The sequence below is a fragment of the Penicillium coprophilum genome (genome assembly GCF_028826855.1).
Source record: "Penicillium coprophilum strain IBT 35676 chromosome Unknown utg000006l_segment0_segment0, whole genome shotgun sequence".
Lineage (NCBI taxonomy): Eukaryota > Fungi > Ascomycota > Eurotiomycetes > Eurotiales > Aspergillaceae > Penicillium > Penicillium coprophilum.
In genome coordinates, this window is record NW_026622725.1 from 3226826 (window position 1) to 3244427 (window position 17602).

The 17602-nt window shown below is 47.9% G+C and overlaps 6 protein-coding genes across 6 annotated transcripts; 3 read left to right on the top strand and 3 right to left on the bottom strand.

The window, feature by feature from the left end:
* Nucleotides 1–422: 422 nt before the first annotated feature.
* On the bottom strand, nt 423–1073 carry N7500_010197 (ML domain-containing protein; the record flags this gene model as incomplete). Its single annotated transcript, XM_056681335.1, has 3 exons — nt 423–512; nt 570–786; nt 856–1073. The coding sequence occupies 3 exons, from the start codon at nt 1071–1073 to the stop codon at nt 423–425; spliced, it is 525 nt and encodes a 174-aa protein (XP_056528717.1).
* Nucleotides 1074–2315: 1242 nt separating this feature from the next.
* N7500_010198 (putative bifunctional fatty acid transporter/acyl-CoA synthetase (FAT1)) lies at nt 2316–4266 on the bottom strand (the record flags this gene model as incomplete). The annotated part of the gene is made up of 4 exons (XM_056681336.1): nt 2316–2484; nt 2554–3700; nt 3754–3909; nt 3981–4266. 4 exons carry the CDS (start codon nt 4264–4266, stop codon nt 2316–2318), a joined length of 1758 nt encoding a protein of 585 aa, XP_056528718.1.
* Nucleotides 4267–5032: 766 nt separating this feature from the next.
* N7500_010199 (putative peroxisomal 3-ketoacyl-coA thiolase (Kat1)) lies at nt 5033–6514 on the top strand (the record flags this gene model as incomplete). The annotated part of the gene is made up of 5 exons (XM_056681337.1): nt 5033–5131; nt 5189–6133; nt 6190–6254; nt 6305–6416; nt 6476–6514. The coding sequence occupies 5 exons, from the start codon at nt 5033–5035 to the stop codon at nt 6512–6514; spliced, it is 1260 nt and encodes a 419-aa protein (XP_056528719.1).
* A 532-nt stretch (nt 6515–7046) lies between these two features.
* Nucleotides 7047–8663, bottom strand: N7500_010200 (uncharacterized protein; the record flags this gene model as incomplete). Its single annotated transcript, XM_056681338.1, has 1 exon — nt 7047–8663. One exon carries the CDS (start codon nt 8661–8663, stop codon nt 7047–7049), a length of 1617 nt encoding a protein of 538 aa, XP_056528720.1.
* A 1558-nt stretch (nt 8664–10221) lies between these two features.
* On the top strand, nt 10222–11667 carry bgt2 (GPI-anchored beta-1,3-endoglucanase EglC; the record flags this gene model as incomplete). Its single annotated transcript, XM_056681339.1, has 1 exon — nt 10222–11667. The coding sequence occupies one exon, from the start codon at nt 10222–10224 to the stop codon at nt 11665–11667; it is 1446 nt and encodes a 481-aa protein (XP_056528721.1).
* A 1798-nt stretch (nt 11668–13465) lies between these two features.
* Nucleotides 13466–17487, top strand: N7500_010202 (uncharacterized protein; the record flags this gene model as incomplete). Its single annotated transcript, XM_056681340.1, has 4 exons — nt 13466–13578; nt 13642–13941; nt 13993–14841; nt 14895–17487. The coding sequence occupies 4 exons, from the start codon at nt 13466–13468 to the stop codon at nt 17485–17487; spliced, it is 3855 nt and encodes a 1284-aa protein (XP_056528722.1).
* Nucleotides 17488–17602: the final 115 nt, after the last annotated feature.

Here is a 17602-nt window from a genome sequence, read left to right on the forward strand (position 1 = left end):
CTGGAACGAGTTCGTATACCCTTTACGTATATTCTCTTCGTGGCTATACGGAATTTGTCTTATATATGTTGTGTAGTCAGTGGAGATGACATGATTATATATTGTAGCCACAGCTATATGTAGCTGTACAGTTTACAGTCGTACTCAGTTATGGTTTATACAAACGGTTGTAAAAAAGACAACAAATGCAAACAGCGTAGAAATGAAGAATTCCAAATGATATCCGAAAGTACTGCAACGCATTATAGAACTTGAAACAACAGAATGCAAGTATTGAAGTAGTCATGAGAAGGGCATGGAAAAGAGCATTGCAGATGCTTGACCTCCGAGTCAAGCACATAAGCTAATGAGGTTGACAATTCAGCAAATCGAGAGATGCCACTTGGTGAGTGGATGCAAAGCAATGTCCAAGATAGACAGGATTAGAGGTGAAACACGATGTCATTCGCCTTCAGACAAGTGACCTGCTTCTGCTCCTTGTTGTAGACATCAGCAAGAACAGAGTATGTTCCCTGTAAAAGCGCCGTTAGCTGCTTGTCTGGTTGTAAAATATTGTAAAGAGAACATACCGGTGGGATCTGCTTTGGCAGATCCACCTCCTTCGTCAAGACCATCTTGCCCTTCTCCAGGGGACACTCCAGATCCACATTCTTTAGCTCATCGCATAGGTCGACGGTCTGCTTGATCAAAGTAATGAGACCCCACTTCACCTCCAGGTTCACGGTAGCGCCCTTCTCGATTCTCTCGAGCAGGGTACCTTTGGCGGAGATCGTCAACTTCTTTCCTCTGTTACCACCAGGATGTTAGCTAGTGAGATCTACTACATGGCGAGGACACGCAGCGTGAATGACATACGGTAGAGGTGGATTGGGTGCCAGATCCACCGACTCAATCTCGAGTTTGTAATTATCTGGTTTGGCACAGTACTGCAAAGGGTTATCACCCTCGACCGGGAAATCCTCGTTACTGTTCGGCTTCAATGAAGCCTGGGTGGGATCGAAGATAGAGAAAGCGGCTGCATTTGCTAGCGGAGCGGTAAGAACCAAGAGGCTGGCAGCTGATAAGAACCTCATGGCTGTGACGGCTGTATTTTGGGGAAACCCAGATGGTAGATATCTCGACTATGTGCAGTTGAAGATGAAAACAGTTTCTCGTTCAGGCAGAGTGTGGGGTTGGGATCAAGAGGCGGAGGTAGAAGTTGGAGTGAGGAGAAACCTTGGAAGAGATGTCACTTGATGACGCCTCAACACGTGATCCCAGGGGCAGATCTATACCATTTCGGTCGATCCATGGTTGTACTTTTCGTGTACCTGCATGTGGCTGATAGAAGATCTATCTAGACGGAGTAGAAATTATCCTCCCAATGACCTTCATCGGCTCATCATGTTCTGTTACTGACATCTGTGCAATTGTTCCCTCTCATCTCATGCTAGTGGGGAGTCAATCTGACCCACTATACTCCAGTTTCTTATCGGTGATCGACATCGAATCACCAGCACGGCATGTTGGGGACTTGGTCCATCATCTCATTTCTGAACATCTCTTCCAAATTTCAAAAAGCCATCTCAGATAGTTGTTGAAATTTTCGCATCACTCAATTATCCAAGTTCCACAGAAATGACAATGATGATGATAAACGGAAATGGTACACGTGTAGCATATATATAAGCTACCTAAAAGTGACAGCCGCCCACAATGATATTCTAAATGGAAGATAATAGTTAATGTTGGTATATCCTGGCATCAATCCTTAAGCAAGCGCTGAATGTCTAACGTCATCCATAGGGTGCACTAATGATCAGGATAACAGTGGTCGTAAACCATCTTGTTACTCACAAAGCATGAGATCACTCTCATCATTGATCGACGTAATTCGTAAGCGATACTTGCATACATGCTGGACTCGCTCTGCAGCTATGTTTTGGGCCCACTCGAGTGGACTGCGACCTTATCAGTATAACTTATTGCGAGGTTTATATGGAGAGGGCGCCTTTCTTGTATGGTCACCTGTTGTAGGAGTATAGTTGCTGATAACGAATATGTGTCTATATGCTTGCTATAGCGAATGGGCATTGGTGGGTATTATGAAGGTTAAGGGCGAGTCAAGACTCAAATCTTGGCTTGACCACTCTCAATCTGTGCCCAACTTTGCTCTTCCAACTTCTGGTACTTCGTACCATCCAGCCAGTATAAAACATCTCCTCCCCAATCCTGACGAGGATTCCAGCCCTTTTTGATAGCTCACCTTTAGCCTGCTTGAAAGTGACACCTGTGGCGACTCTATAAACAATAATTTGATTAGCGACATAGACAAATCATTGCCGTGAAGGGAATGCTGACTTCTCAGTAAGTCGGACCAAGCGAGGCAGAGCATATGAAGGAACACCCTTCTTTTTGAGCTCTTTGTACAGATTCGACATCAATTCTGTCTCAACTGATGGTGATTCCAGCGTAATACCAGCAGCTCCAGCCTGACCATCGTATCTGGTAGAGAGCATTAGCAATGCCGTCTCGCCAGATAAAGAGGAAAATTAAGACAGCCACATTACTTACCCACTAAGCTTCACACCATATACCACAGCGTCATGCACACCCTCAATCCGGCAAATATGGTCCCGGATCTCACCTGCGCTAACGTTCTCACCCTTCCAGCGGAAAGTGTCACCAACTCGATCTTGGAACCTCACCCACCCAGAGTCATCTTGAACAACCAAGTCTCCAGTCCGCTGGAACAAGTCTCCCTTTTGAAACACATCCCGCAGAAGCTTCTCCTCCGTTGCTGCCTCATTACCCAGATACTCAATCAGCAGACCACGGTCTCGGACACGGCCAATTGCCTCACCCTCCTCTCCAAGCGCAGCTTTGACACAGAACCCAGTGACAGGATCTCGGTAAGGCATCTCGGTATCGGTATCATACTTAACGATGAAAGTGACATCTTCCACAAACCGGCGGATAGGTCCAGAAAACCCGATCTTGCCAGCGCCCCAAGCTCCAACACCGTGATTATCGAATTTGGCAATTCCCTCGGTTGAGCGGTAGAACTCCCGGATCTCGGGAACGTTGAAACGGTTACGGAACTTCTCCCAGATCTCTCCGCGCAGCCCGTTACCGCTTGCCACAATGCACTTGTGGTCCTGGTCATAAGGCGACGGCGGCGCTGCGAGAAGGTACCGACATAACTCGCCGATGTACAGGATGCGTGTTGCGCCTGAGTCGTGCACCTCTTTCCAGAAGCGGGAGGCGGAGAATTTTCGTCCGAGACATAAGGTTCCTCCGTTGCCAATGGCTGTGCATAGGCCAATGAAGAAGGCTGTTCCATGGAAGAGGGGTAGAGGGGAGTATACGCGGAATGGGTGGTATTTGTCGGGGTTGTTGGCATCTACTGAGAGTGGGGTGGAGGTGATCATCGCGAGCATGTTGCGGATACCGCAGGCTTTGGGTTTTCCCGTTGTTCCCGAGGTATATATCAGGGCGCAGATATCCTTTGTGGTGCACTTGGCTGCTGCCATTCCGGACGGAGAGAATTGCTGGAGAGTTTCTGAGGTGACGAGCTCGGTTGAGCCTGTCTCGGTACCTTCGAATGACCCCATGTTGTATGTGAAGTGTGGTAGGTCAACGCAGATGTGCTCAGACAGATCTGCGGTTGAGACAATCAATTTGGAGCTGGAGACGTTGACACAATGAATGAAAGTATCGTCTGTCCTTGATGTCAGCCGTCTTTCCAGCTGGATTGGGATTTTGTTGACAAACCTCGCAAGCTGGTGTTGATCATTGCTGCGACTGCGCCCAATTTTGACAAAGCATACAGAGTCACGACCATTTCTGGAGAGTTACTGGTAAAAATAGCCACTGTATCCCCGGTGTTGATATCACGGCTCTTCAAAAGAGCGGCCATTCTGTCGGCCACTGCAGACTGGCGCATTAGCAATCGAACGCAATTCTCTCTCTCTCTCTCTCGTCAGAAGGGCTATTCTCACAGTCTTTTATTTGGCTGTATGACCATGTCTTATGCTCAAACCAGAGCGCATCAGTGGTACCTCGTCCCTCAAGCTCCACCGCCCGTTCGAGTATCTTGTATATGGTTGGTGAGTCATCAAGCGCTGCGATACGATCGTTTAACCGTTTCAAAGCAGCTTTATCACCGGCGATTGTTCGCAAATCGGTGGAAATAGCAAGCTTTGCATTCAGATATGCACCAGCGGCCACCGTCAAGGCGGATGCCATGGCCACCGCAGGCGCGCCAACTTCAGAGAATACGTCCATTGCGACAGAGCTGGGCTTCCCTAGTCCAGTGCTTCTTGGTATACAGCTCAACAATTAATAGACAATTGGAGAAAATGAGCGATGCTTTTGCAAAAAGGAGTATCGTCGATCCCCTGGAAAAATCGAAGCTGTCAGAACCTAACATTGCGACAGATATAACCCTTCATATCCGTAGGCCTCGGGGCCTTGGTCGGAAATTAGCCAGAATCCATCTGCCGTGTGCAATAGCAATATGCAATGTCCTAAACGGCTCTTTGGATTGGCCATATTCACGATTTCGAAGTGGAGTCAACAAGGATAGTTCCCCATATTCGCCTTTCCCCGGGTTTAGCTTTCCCCAGCTTTGGGAGTCACCAGTTGTCCTAGACCTGGATGATTCGACTTAAGGCTCAAGACAACATGGATATGAAGACATCCATCCTCGAAGCCATCATGCTCCGTGAATATACCCTGACATCGCCATCCAGTGTCAATACACATGTGGGGCCATGAGACGGTTATGATACTCCATTCTGTCCAATCAAACCCTTGAATTCCAGGCCGAGGAACAAAGATTACAGTATCATACATCGTGTGACCCGAAGGCCCGGCACTTCCAATCGGCTCAAAAATGTCGGAAGAGCACGTCGGTTTGTTCTGTGTTTCTCATCGCCTCGGTGTGGGGAAATATGGAGAAGCCGCGGTTCTTTTTAGCATCTGAAAGCTATCCAATATTTTATTAAATACGTTCTTTCTTCTTCTTCATCTACACATATTCTTATTTGCAATGTCTTCACCACAACAACGTCTAAGCTCTGTCGCCAGCCAGCTGGCAGCGCCCGGCTCGGCCCGCCAGAAGCTTCTGGCCAAGAATCCAGATGATGTGGTATGTTGATTGCAGGTATCTTGAGGTCCTTCATGACATAAATTAACCACTTCGCAGGTGATCACTTACCTGGCCCGCACGCCGCTCACCAAGGCCCGTAAGGGTGGGTTAAAGGATACCACCGTGGATGACCTCCTCGTGTCACTTCTCACGACCGTTCGCGAGAAGTCCAACTTGGACCCCAACCTTGTTGAAGATGTCTGCGTAGGCAACGTCCTCGCCCCCGGCTCCGCATATATCGCCCGTTCCGCCGTGTTGGCAGCAGGCTTCCCCGTAACAGCAGCGGCCTCTATCGCCAACCGATTCTGCTCCTCCGGTCTTCTGGCCGTACAAAACATCGCCAACCAAATCATCGCCGGATCCATCGATGTCGGAATTGCCGTTGGAGCTGAGAGCATGAGCAAGAACGCCGACGGCGGCGCCCCCGAAATGTCCGAGCAGATCAATAAGCACCCGATCGCATCTCAGAACTCTCAGCCCATGGGTCAGACCTCGGAGAATGTAGCTAACCAGTTTAACATCACGCGCGAGCAACACGACACCTTCGCTGCCAAGAGTTTCCAGAAGGCGGAGCGCGCCCAGAAGGCTGGCTGGTTGGAGGACGAGATCGTACCCGTCAAGACTCAAATTAAAGACCCCAAGACCGGTGAGGTTAAGAATATCGTCGTTGACCGTGATGATGGTATCCGCTATGGTACTACCGTCGAATCCCTCGGCAAGGTCCGCGCTGCTTTCCCCCAGTGGGCCCCTAGTGCCACCACCGGCGGTAACGCCAGTCAGATTACCGATGGAGCTGCTGCCCTGGTTCTCATGAAGCGCTCGCGTGCCCAGCAACTCGGTCAACCCATTGTTGCCAAGTTTTGTGGCGCTACTGTTTCTGGTCTTGAGCCCAGAATTATGGGCATTGGTCCATCTCTTGCCATCCCCAAGATCTTGAACAAGTTCAACTTGAGCAAGGATGACATTGATATTTTCGAGATTAACGAGGCCTTCTCCTCAATGGTGAGTTTACCAAGTACTTGGCCATGTATGTGCAAGATTAACATACGTCATTACAGGGTGTTTACTGTGTCAGCAAGCTGGCCTTGGATGAGTCCAAGGTGAACCCGCGTGGTGGTGCTATGTAAGTGATCTTTGACCTAATTTGATTGATTTCATACTGATGCTTCAAAGTGCTTTTGGTCACCCTCTGGGCGCCACCGGCGCACGCCAGGTTGTCACTGCTCTGTCTGAGCTTCGTCGACAGGATAAGCGAGTTGCTGTGACCTCGATGTGTGTTGGCACTGTGAGTTACCTCCAATCGTTATGACTCCAATATTATGGTATACTAATTCCTTTAAATAGGGCATGGGTATGGCCGGTATCTTCGTTTCCGAACATTAAACCGCAGAAAAGCGTGTGCTGGTACTGAGTGTGTTAATATTGTACATATTTTGCTCGACACAATCAATATGACTGTGATTTTGATAGATAGCGCGCCGGTGCGATCAATTCCCAAATGCTTAGATTGTATCACAAATGTGGCGGGACTGATTATATGCAGTTGTTTTCTTTACTCCTACATATCCGTATGAGAAAAATCCCAGCTCAACCAAGTCAACCTAGCCAACAGACAGGAACGTTTGCTAATGACCGTATTTGATGCTCAAACAACAAAAGACGGTTTCTAATGTTACGGATGACTTTACCGAGCTCAAAGCATCGGGCGGTTTGGAGAATCCAAGACAGATTTCGTCCATTGGGACATGGGTGCCTTTCTCCTAGTGAGAGAGTCACCACAAAAGATTTAGTCGGAGCGAAGTATCAGCCGCTTTGAAAATAAAACCATTGCAGATGGGAATAGACAGCGATTGTAAATGTACGAGGGATCAGTGACTATAATTGACTGTATCTGACACGTAGTGATACAAAAGCATCAGGACTTTTTCACAAAGTCAACCTTCCTTGCCAGCCAACAACCAATCGTAAACCCTTGGATTGCATCATGCTCATCCCGAGAAAAGACAATGGTCCAGTCTCCTGGGGCTGGTGCATCCAAGCCACGCGGACAAGTCAAAACCCAGACATCATCGCCTAGATATCTCATCGGAGTGGCATTGCCTCGACCTAGATATCCATCAAACGCACCATATAGCATACCATCCTCGCCAGTGCAGTGGAAGGTAGATTCAATCTCAGCACCGTGATAGACACCCTGGAATGAAGTATCTCTAAGGGTTGATTGTTTCGGGACAATACGTCGAGCACTCAGGATCCGGTTATCTCCCACCCGATGAATACTCAATGAATCCCCATCAATCGTCGCTGCCATAGAATCACACTTCCCATGAGTCGGTGTACTAAGCTTGATAGGCGTAGCAGAGTCATCGTATTGGATGGCCACCTCTCCATCCCGTGTACCCTTAGTGATGACAATCGACAGCTGGGTATCCTGGTCAAGAAACGCGCCTACCCAATCAGCGGCCGGCTGCACAGGCGCTGTCTCAGACTTCGGTAGTTCCAAAAGCTCCCTGAAAATCTCAGTGTTGAGGCCGCCTGCGTCGGATTCACTGTTCAACATAACTACGACGGACAGACGATCGCGCGGTGAGTGCCGCCGGTGCAGTCGATACCCTCGCAACGCACCACCATGTCCGATCGTGTTCACACCTTCAATGTCACTGTGATCTAACCCGTAACGGTACGTCGCAGGAGTGCCGTCTTTGAACTTCGGATCAGCGATAGCGGTATGGTACCAACTTTGTGGATCAGCGTAGCAGCGATCGAGATATTTCTCATACGCGATCATATCACTGAGTGAAGCCACTAGTCCAGCATCACCAGACCACTCGATTCTGTTAACACCGGCTGTGAAGCCTAGTTCCTCGTTGCCCTCATACCCGACACATGGTGGTGGGTGATGTGCGGTGTTGGGGCAAAGGAATGCCGTGCTCATACCAGCCGGGCGGAGTATTCTTTCTTCGAGCAGTTTGTCAAGAGACTCGCCAGTTGCTCGCTCAATCACTCGGGCAACTATGTGGTAGTTGAAATTGCAGTAGGAATATTCCGTTCCCGGCTCGAAATGGAATGACTTGGTTTGAGTAATCAGTGGACCGCAGTCTCTCGCGATTAGGAACTCATCGTCGGGCTTGGACCCCCAGAGGGTGGTCATAGCCCAATAGTCGCGCAAGCCGGATTGCATGTCACATAGTCGCTGAATTGTGAGTTCACCGTCATGGGTGAGCTCCGGGTTTACTAGTTCGGTGAGATGGTCTGAGAGCTGCTTCCGGACATCGCTTTTTGCAGCTAATGTCGGGGTCGGATTGCGCTCCAAATCAATCAACAGCGCACACACAAATTGTTTGGTGATTGAACAGATAGGTAGTTGCGTTTCAGCCGTCATAGGGATCCGTTGGTCCAGGTCGGCGAATCCCCACACGCGTTGGCCTATGACTTTGCCATCTTTTACGACAGCGATCGTACCTCCTGGGCCTCTAGAGCGGAGGGCGGCTTTATTCAAGACCTCCTGAACCTTTTCCTTGGTGATTGTCATACTTTCAGACTAATGTCGAGGAGAGGAAGTGAGGGCACCTTCGAAGTCCGACGATTACCCCTCTTCCAGTTATCGCAGATAGCAGACAGTTGCTAAATATAGTACTGTGATAATACATATAGCCCAATTTCATATACAACATGACCCAAAGATTAGCTATGATTTGAAAGGAGGAATAACAGTCTCGTTCTTGATCCCATAATATCACCGCGCCAAGAAACCTTTGTATGTGGTTTAAATTTAATATTTTGTGCACATAAATGTACCAGATTGCCAAGTAATAATGTCAAAGCACCACGCTAATTTTCAATCTTCCATTATCATTATTGACAATATACGGAGTACTCCGTACTACAAATTGTGATCATTTGATAAAAATTCAGCTGTGATAAGATGATATCTATTCACTACTGTTCTTCTATAAGCCGTCAGTCACCTACATCTGAAATATCATTACAGACGTCAACCATATCGTCGAGGTCAAAGTCACCGGATACAAGATCAGGCTGTGTTGGCCGCCAACAAGTGTATTTTGGTCATCTTGCTCGGAGGTACGAGCAGCCAACATCAAGTTGAGACAAAAGCACGCAGTAGTCTGGACCATTTGGCATGATACATTTCAATCGATATGATTGGATCATAAAATATACTTCCAGCACGCAGGTACGAAGGTGTCAGTGTCACCTGCATACGCTAGAATGACAGGTACGTCAGGACTGCATACAGGAAAAAACAAACATTCGAGGCACCGTTCGACAGCTACAAATACACGGAGCATACTGGATATAGTAGACCACAGACTAATCCGTAATGATGCCCCTACGGGCCGATCGTTAATCTATTAAGGGTTGAGCTTAAAAAGGGGCTGCCTAATAATAGACTGTATAGGAGACATTAGTAAACCCCTGATGGAACCTTCCAAGGATGAAATTGGATTGGATCATGCAATGACACACTATGCTCCACCAGGGTGTCTCCGTGGTGTCTCTATCATATTTGTCTATGGGGTGTACAACACTCACTACGGGAGTATTCGTCCTTAAGGTGTCTGCGACCCACTATTTGGGTACAATAAAATGAAACCTTGGGTTATGAAATGGGAGTCGAAGAAACCCTTTGTTTTCCGAAGCCGGATAGAAATATCCGGGGAGATCGGGCAAATCATCGAAAGCAGCCTCGGGATCCATGGGATACATCAAGACCCACACAGCTTTTGCATATTTTTGGAATAAATTGATTGATGGCTCAACCAATCGGAGGAGTTGAAATAGAATTAAAGTGGGCAGGCAAACGTGTTCGGACCCACAAAATCCACGGGACTACGTTGTGGCGGCATCTAGACTGAATTTTCATGCCTGGAACCTTGCTTTGGGTCTTCAGAGGGCTTTGGGTCTTCGGGGTTTTTAGAAGGCGACTTCTTTTCCGTTTGCATTTCTCACTTTCACTCTCAACTTCACTTTCTATTTTCTTACCTTTTATAAACATTTCTGGCTACATTCTTTTACTCCAGGTTCTTTCATTTCTATCTCATACTATCAACACTCGTTAAATCATCACAATGCGTTCCTCTCAATTCCTTGCCCTCGCGATGGCCATCGCCACCTCCGAGGCCGTCTCTCAGGGCTTCAACTACGGTGCCCTCAAGGTTGATGGCAGCATTAAGACCCAGAGTGACTTCGAGACCGAGTTCTCGACCGCTAAGAACCTCGTTGGAACCGACCATGCCTTCACCAGTGCCCGTCTGTACACCATGATTCAGGGTGGCACAACCAACGGCCCCATTTCGGCCATTCCCGCTGCTATCAAGGAGAAGACCACCCTTCTCCTTGGTCTCTGGGCTTCCGGTGGTGACATGAGCAACGAGATTGCTGCCCTCAACAATGCTATTTCCACCTACGGCGATGCCTTCACTGACCTCGTCGTTGGTATCTCGGTTGGCAGTGAGGATCTGTACCGCAACTCTGTCATCGGTGCCAAGTCCAACGCTGGTCCCGGTCTTGAACCCGCCGAGCTTGCTGACTACATCAACCAGGTCCGCTCCGCCATCTCTGGTACTTCCCTGAGCGGTGCCCCCATCGGCCACGTCGATACCTGGAACTCATGGACCAACGGCTCTAACTCTGCCGTCGTCGAGGCCGTCGATTGGCTCGGTTTCGATGGATACCCTTACTACGAGAACACTGACCCCAACTCCATCGACGACGCCAAGTCCCTCTTCAACAAGGGCGTCGAGAAGACCAAGGCTATCGCCGGCGGAAAGGAGGTCTGGATCACCGAGACCGGTTGGCCCACTACTGGCCCTACTGAGAACCTCGCTGTGGCCAGCATCCCCAACGCTAAGCAGTACTGGGACGAGGTTGCCTGCCCTCTTCTGGGTGTAACCAACACCTGGTGGTACCTCCTTGAGGATGCTGGTACTACTTCCCCCAGCTTCGGTGTCACTGGCTCTTCCACCGACACCACCCCCCTGTACGACCTGAGCTGCAAGGCTTCCACATCTTCCAGCTCTGCCGCCGGTTCTTCTAGCACCTCGGCCTCTGGCTTCTCCTCCGTTGCCTCTGCCACCACCACTGCCTCTGCTGGCTCTGGCTCCAGCTCTGGCTCCTCTGGCTCTGGCTCTGGCTCTAGCTCTGGCTCCGGCTCCAGCTCTGGTTCCTCTGGCTCCGGCTCCGGCTCCGGCTCCGGTATCGCCAGCTCCCCCGCTAGCTCCTCCGTCGGTCCTTCTTCCGCCCTTGTGACCGGTGGCACCCGTCCTTCCACCAAGCCCAAGTCCAAGAGCGCTTCGGCCTCTGCCTCTGCTTCCGGTGTCCCCTCCGGCTCTAGCTCTGGCTCTTCTCCTGTTGTCACCGGTGGTAGCAACCTCGGCTCCGGCAACTCTGGCTCTGGTTCCGACTCTTCCTCTCCCTCCGCCTCCCCAAGCCTCCCCGCCAGCTCTGCCACCCGTGTCACCGGCTCTGCTGTCGGTGCCCTGGTCCTTGCTCTCGCTCTTGCTTTCACTTTCTAAGCATGTCAATTTTTCTTGGGCTCGGAGTGATTGGTTGGATAATACTCACTCACCTTGTTCTGTCATTAGATGGTCGATGATCGACTGACTTTATGTAATAACTTTCTTATTTTGTTCTTATGCTGTTCATGTACTCTCTCAAAACCACTGTAGTTTTATTGGAATCTTATATGGTTTCATATAAGTTATATGAAAATCATAACTTGCAAGTCCAGTTTATGGTATTTAGCCGCGGAAAGTGTTTGAACACCTAGTCCCCCTATGCTATGGATAGAGAAATTATCTTGCAATGTTAATGTATGCTACCACTGGCGTATGCGTTTGGCTCAGATTGACGAGAGTAATTTGCATCGAATTTCGCCAAAACAGCACACATCAGGATAATTTGCATGGTCATCTCACCTTCTTTCAAGTCACCTATCCAGCTTGTGATGGTTTATTAGGCGTTAGGCACGGATTCCATCATCACCAGTGACTACCTGAACCTCGCAGATGTTATTCCTCCACTGCCAACGCACAGCCCATTTGCGGGTGAGGTTGGGCTGGGCTTTGGGTCCAGTCCCTAGGCCCAGCGGTCGGCTCTGGGCCAGGGTGATAGCCTATTGGGCTTTGAATAGGGGCCTATTAGTGCCCAAACAATACTCCGTACAAACATAAAAGTTAAAGCCCTATTTTAGGAGTAATTAAATTACCTTTTGTTTTAATTCCGTTTCTTACCCTAATACCCAAGTGAACATGACTTGAAATTTGATGTTCTGGAATCATTTACTAGTATACTCTCTATATCACGTAAAAAGATATAAAAACGCGTTTAGCAAAAGACTGTCAAAAAGATAGGAGGTCCTATACAAGAATAGAGAGTGGTGATACGCCATTTACAAGATACGCAGTTTCTGGATATTCTGTAGCAATACCAGCTTTCTCTTGTGCGAGCTGGTAGGTCTCCATTCATGATCAGGGCGATTTGATCAAAATATGGTAGATGTTATGTAGTCATGAGACAACAGGAGATGAAATAGCAAGACGCGGATTGTGACTTGTGATATCAATCTCATTATATAAGAATTTATGGAACTATCTTGATAGGATAAATCGAAATGTATATTCTCTTCGTTAGTACAGCAAAAATCAAGACCAGCGATGAACAGAAGTATCACATCTGGGAGCCCAAAATTTCGACAGAAGAATAATCCAATCTCCAATATGGTGTGAATAGAGGTGACAGCAGGAAGGTCCTTATTATACACAGGTGCATGCTGAGTCAAGAATTGTAATATCTAGTGTAATTTTGTGGCATTTCTTCTGCTCGGTGGACGATTGGTATTGCGAGTCGCTTTTTGCCAACACCCCTAATTCCAGAGACGCAACCCTGTCTGATCGGCCTCTGATAGAAGTAAGCAGTTCTTTAAGCAAGAACAATCTCCCTTGCGCGCCCAAGGAAGCTGTTTTTCGACGCTGGCGACTAGGTCAACTCTCTCTAACCTATAACCGCTTTTCTTTTGTCATCGAGCAGATCAATCTGACAATGTCATTCTTCCAGAGGGTCAATTATTGACGAGCTTGACCGGAGCCGGGATTTTTCACTCAGAGAACTTTCTGCAAAATCAAAGCTAATCATCCACATCACGACATAGGCAAAGCCCGGAGACATGGTATCTCCAGCTGTCGACTGTTGAGGCTGATTACTTACCCCGCCCCGTTCTTCCAAGATGAGTACACTCACTCTGCTCACCTCGTCTCACAACTTATTGCAAGGGCTCTGGCTACCAACTTTATTCCAGTCACTTGTCAGATACCAATGATGAGCTTTGGCTACAGCTTAGGCGATTTCTTGGCCATCCTTAAGCTTGCAAACGACTTGCGGAAACAGTTTCGAGATGCTCCGATACAATACAAAGAGGTTGCAGATGAGTCAGTTGGATCTTTGAGGTACTCTCCTATGATATGCAGATCATTGTTTTGACAAGTTTCTAGTGTCAGAAAACTTTCCAATGTGCTCAGAGTCATTGAAGACTACAAGCCTGACCACAGCTTGAGTGATCAGCAAACAGAATCCCTAAAAGTGCTTTCTCAGAACTGCGGAGAAGTACTGAAGCAATTACGCGGCACCCTTGAGAGATATTCACACGTGATGGGTGCCGACCACAGCACAAAAGTTCGGATTCAGCGAGCATGGAAGAAGATCACATGGGATTCCAAAGAAGCCATCTACTTTCATGAGAAGATTGACTCGGAGATCACTCACTTCAGCCTTTTCCTGAATGAGACGATCCTGTATGTTTTTGATTTCGCCATGATCTCGATTCACGTTCTAATATACACCAGGCAGGTGGTTCGAGAAACCAGAAGTATGGTGGCTTCATGTACGAACGGAGTCAATCAGATGCTTAAGTTTAGTGAGGACAAAAAGCGCTTGAAGATGCTCAATTGGCTGTCATCAAAGAATAATGAAGTCACACACGCCAAAATTTGGAATGATAGACACGAAAACACCGGCCAGTGGTTCTTAGACACGGACAGGTTCCGAAAGTGGCTCGCTCAAGATTCTGACACGCCTCAAGATGAGCGTACGCTTTTTTGCTTTGGGGATGAGGGAGCCGGCAAGACTTTCATATCGGCAATTGTGGTCGAGGAACTGCGACGTCACCTAGAGTCCCATGAGACTGTCAAAATCGCTTTTTTTTACTGTGAATTTCAGGAAAGACCGACCATTGACGCGGTCCTTGCAAGTTTGTTAAGACAACTACTGCAAGAAAACATGTCACCGTTAAGTGGCCTGGAATCTCTTTTTGGTGCCTTGGAGAAGAAGCAAAGACGCCCTACAGAGAATGAACTTTTCGCCCTTCTGGATTCAGCCGTCTCGCCTTTCTCACGGGTCTTTTTTGTCGTTGATGCCATAGATGAATGCCGATGGCCTGGCGAATTTGCAGAAAATTTGAAGAATTTCTGTGGCTCTCTCCAGAGAAGGCAGAATCTTGGTCTCCTTGTCACATCTAGATCAATACCTTCTGTTCAAGAGATCTTTCAGAACAATCCAAGGATATTGGTACGCGCGCATGAAGACGATATCTCGACGTGCTTGGAGAGCGGTTTGAGAGGATTTCGGGCCATTCGAGCAACACCCGAACTTCAGTCGGAGGTCATTTCCACTATTACAAAATCAGCTGACGGAATGTAAGTGAGAGCCCACTGCAAGCATGCTGATTGTGCTTCCTGCTCACTTTTAGAGTACTTCACTGCAGGTTTCTCCTTGTTGGACTTCACCTCGAATCTCTTCAGGGGTGGGAAAAGGCAACTGCAAAATTGATTCGAGACAAATTGAAGTCGCTTCCTACTACTCTGGAGAATGCATACAGAGAAAGAATGGCGCGAATCGAGAACCAACCCCCATTTTCGACCAAGATAGCGAGATTAGTTCTAGCATGGATCGTCTGGGCTACAAAACCACTAAGATCAATTGAGCTACGGCATGCTCTAGCCACCGCTCTTGGAGAGGACAGTTTCCACGAGGAAAATCTCTTGGAAATCGATGACATTATCTCCATGTGTGCAGGTATGATTGCCGTTGATGAGCAAAGTGGCATTGTTCAACTACGACATTACACAAGATATGAGTTTTTCAAAAACAACTGGACTGAGTTCTTTCCGGACGCTCATGGTCACCTTGCAAATACATGTATCTCATACTTACGCCATGAAACACTCCAATTTGGGCTTACTACCTCTCAGAGTCAGTTTCAAGACTATCTTGAACGCTTCCCACTTTTCCAGTACGCGGCCAAGAATTGGGGCTATCATGCACGGATATCCTACTCAGAAGTGAAAGATTCAGCGCAAGGATTTGTTCAAAGCGAGAACGCTATTTTGCAGTCTCTCCGGATCCTGTTTCCCCATCGTTACAATTGGCGAAGCAAGCAGCAGAGTTCAATTACAACCCCACCACTACATCCTGCAGCATACTTTGGCCTTACAGAATGTCTACGTTACTTTCTTGCCAAAAACTTAACTTGTGATGCACTAGATGATTATGGCCAAAGCGCATTGCACTGGGCTGCTCAAAATGGACAAGTGGAAGCTGCTGAACTGCTGTTGAACCATGGCCTTGGAGTCAACTGGGCGGACAAGGAAGGAAAGACAGCCTTGCACTATGCTGCTGATCAAGATGAATTACGTTTGATAACGCTCCTTGTGCGATACAAGGCAGATATGGAGTACACAGACATGGATGGCGAGACACCTCTTCTCACTGCAGTAAAGAAACTCAAGCTTGAGCCAGCTCAAGAGCTTGTGAATCTTGGGGCCTCAATAGAAGCTACGGACTCCTGTAATCGCAGTGCACTGCACCTATCAGCTATCGGGGGAAATCACAGCATTCGCATCACCAAATTTCTTTTAGCCAGAGGCGCTTGTTCTGAGATATGTGACGTGGAGAACATGATTCCAATGCACTACGCCATCCGCAATGGGTCCACAGCAACAGTAGAGGCCTTGATTCAAGCAGGAGCATGTGTCAATCACGGCATCCTAAGGAAGAGATGGCATCGAACAGAAGGATGTGGCCGACGGACTTATGAACTCTCACCCAATGACAGAAATGCTCATGGACCCAAGACTTCTCATGGCCTGACTCCGCTTCACTGGGCAGCGCTCATTGGGGACCCGAAAATGGTCCAATACCTTCTTTCTAAAGGGGCCGACCCTAATAAGTGTTGCCAGGATGGCCAGACTCCGTTACACCTTGCCATTCAAGAAGATATTGATTCAAATCCCAATGATGCTTGGGCATCCCCCGCATGGCGGATTGAAATTCTCAGCGACTTGGTTGAAGCTGAAAGTGAAGAAGCCAATGATGTGCATCGACGGGTGTTCAAAATACGCTCAAATGTATTGGAAATTCTTATATCGGATCCTAGTACTGACGTCAATCTGCAAGACGAGCAACTGCAAGCTCCTTTGCATTTGATTGCGTCTGGTAGGGGTGAACCAATGGTTTATCTCTCAAAACTGATGAACAAGAAGCCCAATATCTCAATTCGCAACCGCAAAGGGCAAACCCCTTTACATCTTGCCAGTCGCACCGGAAAATTTGAAATGGTCAAAGAGCTTCTCGCTGCAGGTGCATCAGTTGAAGTTCTAGATAATGAAGGTCTCAGTCCCCTTCAATACTGTATTCGCTCCGGAAAATCCTTCGCGGCCGTTGTCGGACTTTTCTTAAAATACTATAACATGGCTCGGTTGAATCCGTGCACTCAGACAGATGGAAGCGGCAGGAATATATTGCATCATTATCTTCGAGAAGATGGCGACTCCAAAAAGCTAATTCGCACGCTGCTAAAACATGGCGCGGATGTGAACAAACTTGATAAAGAAGGCAATTCACCACTCAGCCTCTATCTACGGTCATCTGACCTGAAGATCAACAAGGCCTCAATTTGTCGCTTCCTGCTCAAAAAGGGTGCTTCTGTCTTGTGGTCTGATGAATCAGGGAGAAATCTGGCTCATATATCGATGCTGGCTTATCCTTGGACGCCACATGATGAAGTCATTTTGATCCTGAAAAATTTCGGTGTCAATGTGAAAGCAAAAGATGTGAATGGCAGAGGCATAACTCATTATGGGGCGATGAATGGATCGATAACCCAGGGAATCATTGATATGTTGGAAGAGAGCGGTTCCCAGGGCCTACATGATCGGGACAACTGTGGCAGAACGCCTCTTTCATACGCGCAAGGAGCTAGGCTGCATCATCAGAACGACGGATTTCGGAAATCCAGATGGGAATCAGCTGTCAATGTCCTGGTAAAGTGCAAAAGAGACTGAGCATATCTATGTGATCTCTGATTTAGTTCACCTCCAACCAACGTAGGTAGTATGTATGGTGATACTCATAGCCTCATTGGGTTTAGATCTTTATTTTGAATGTGGGCATCTTGAA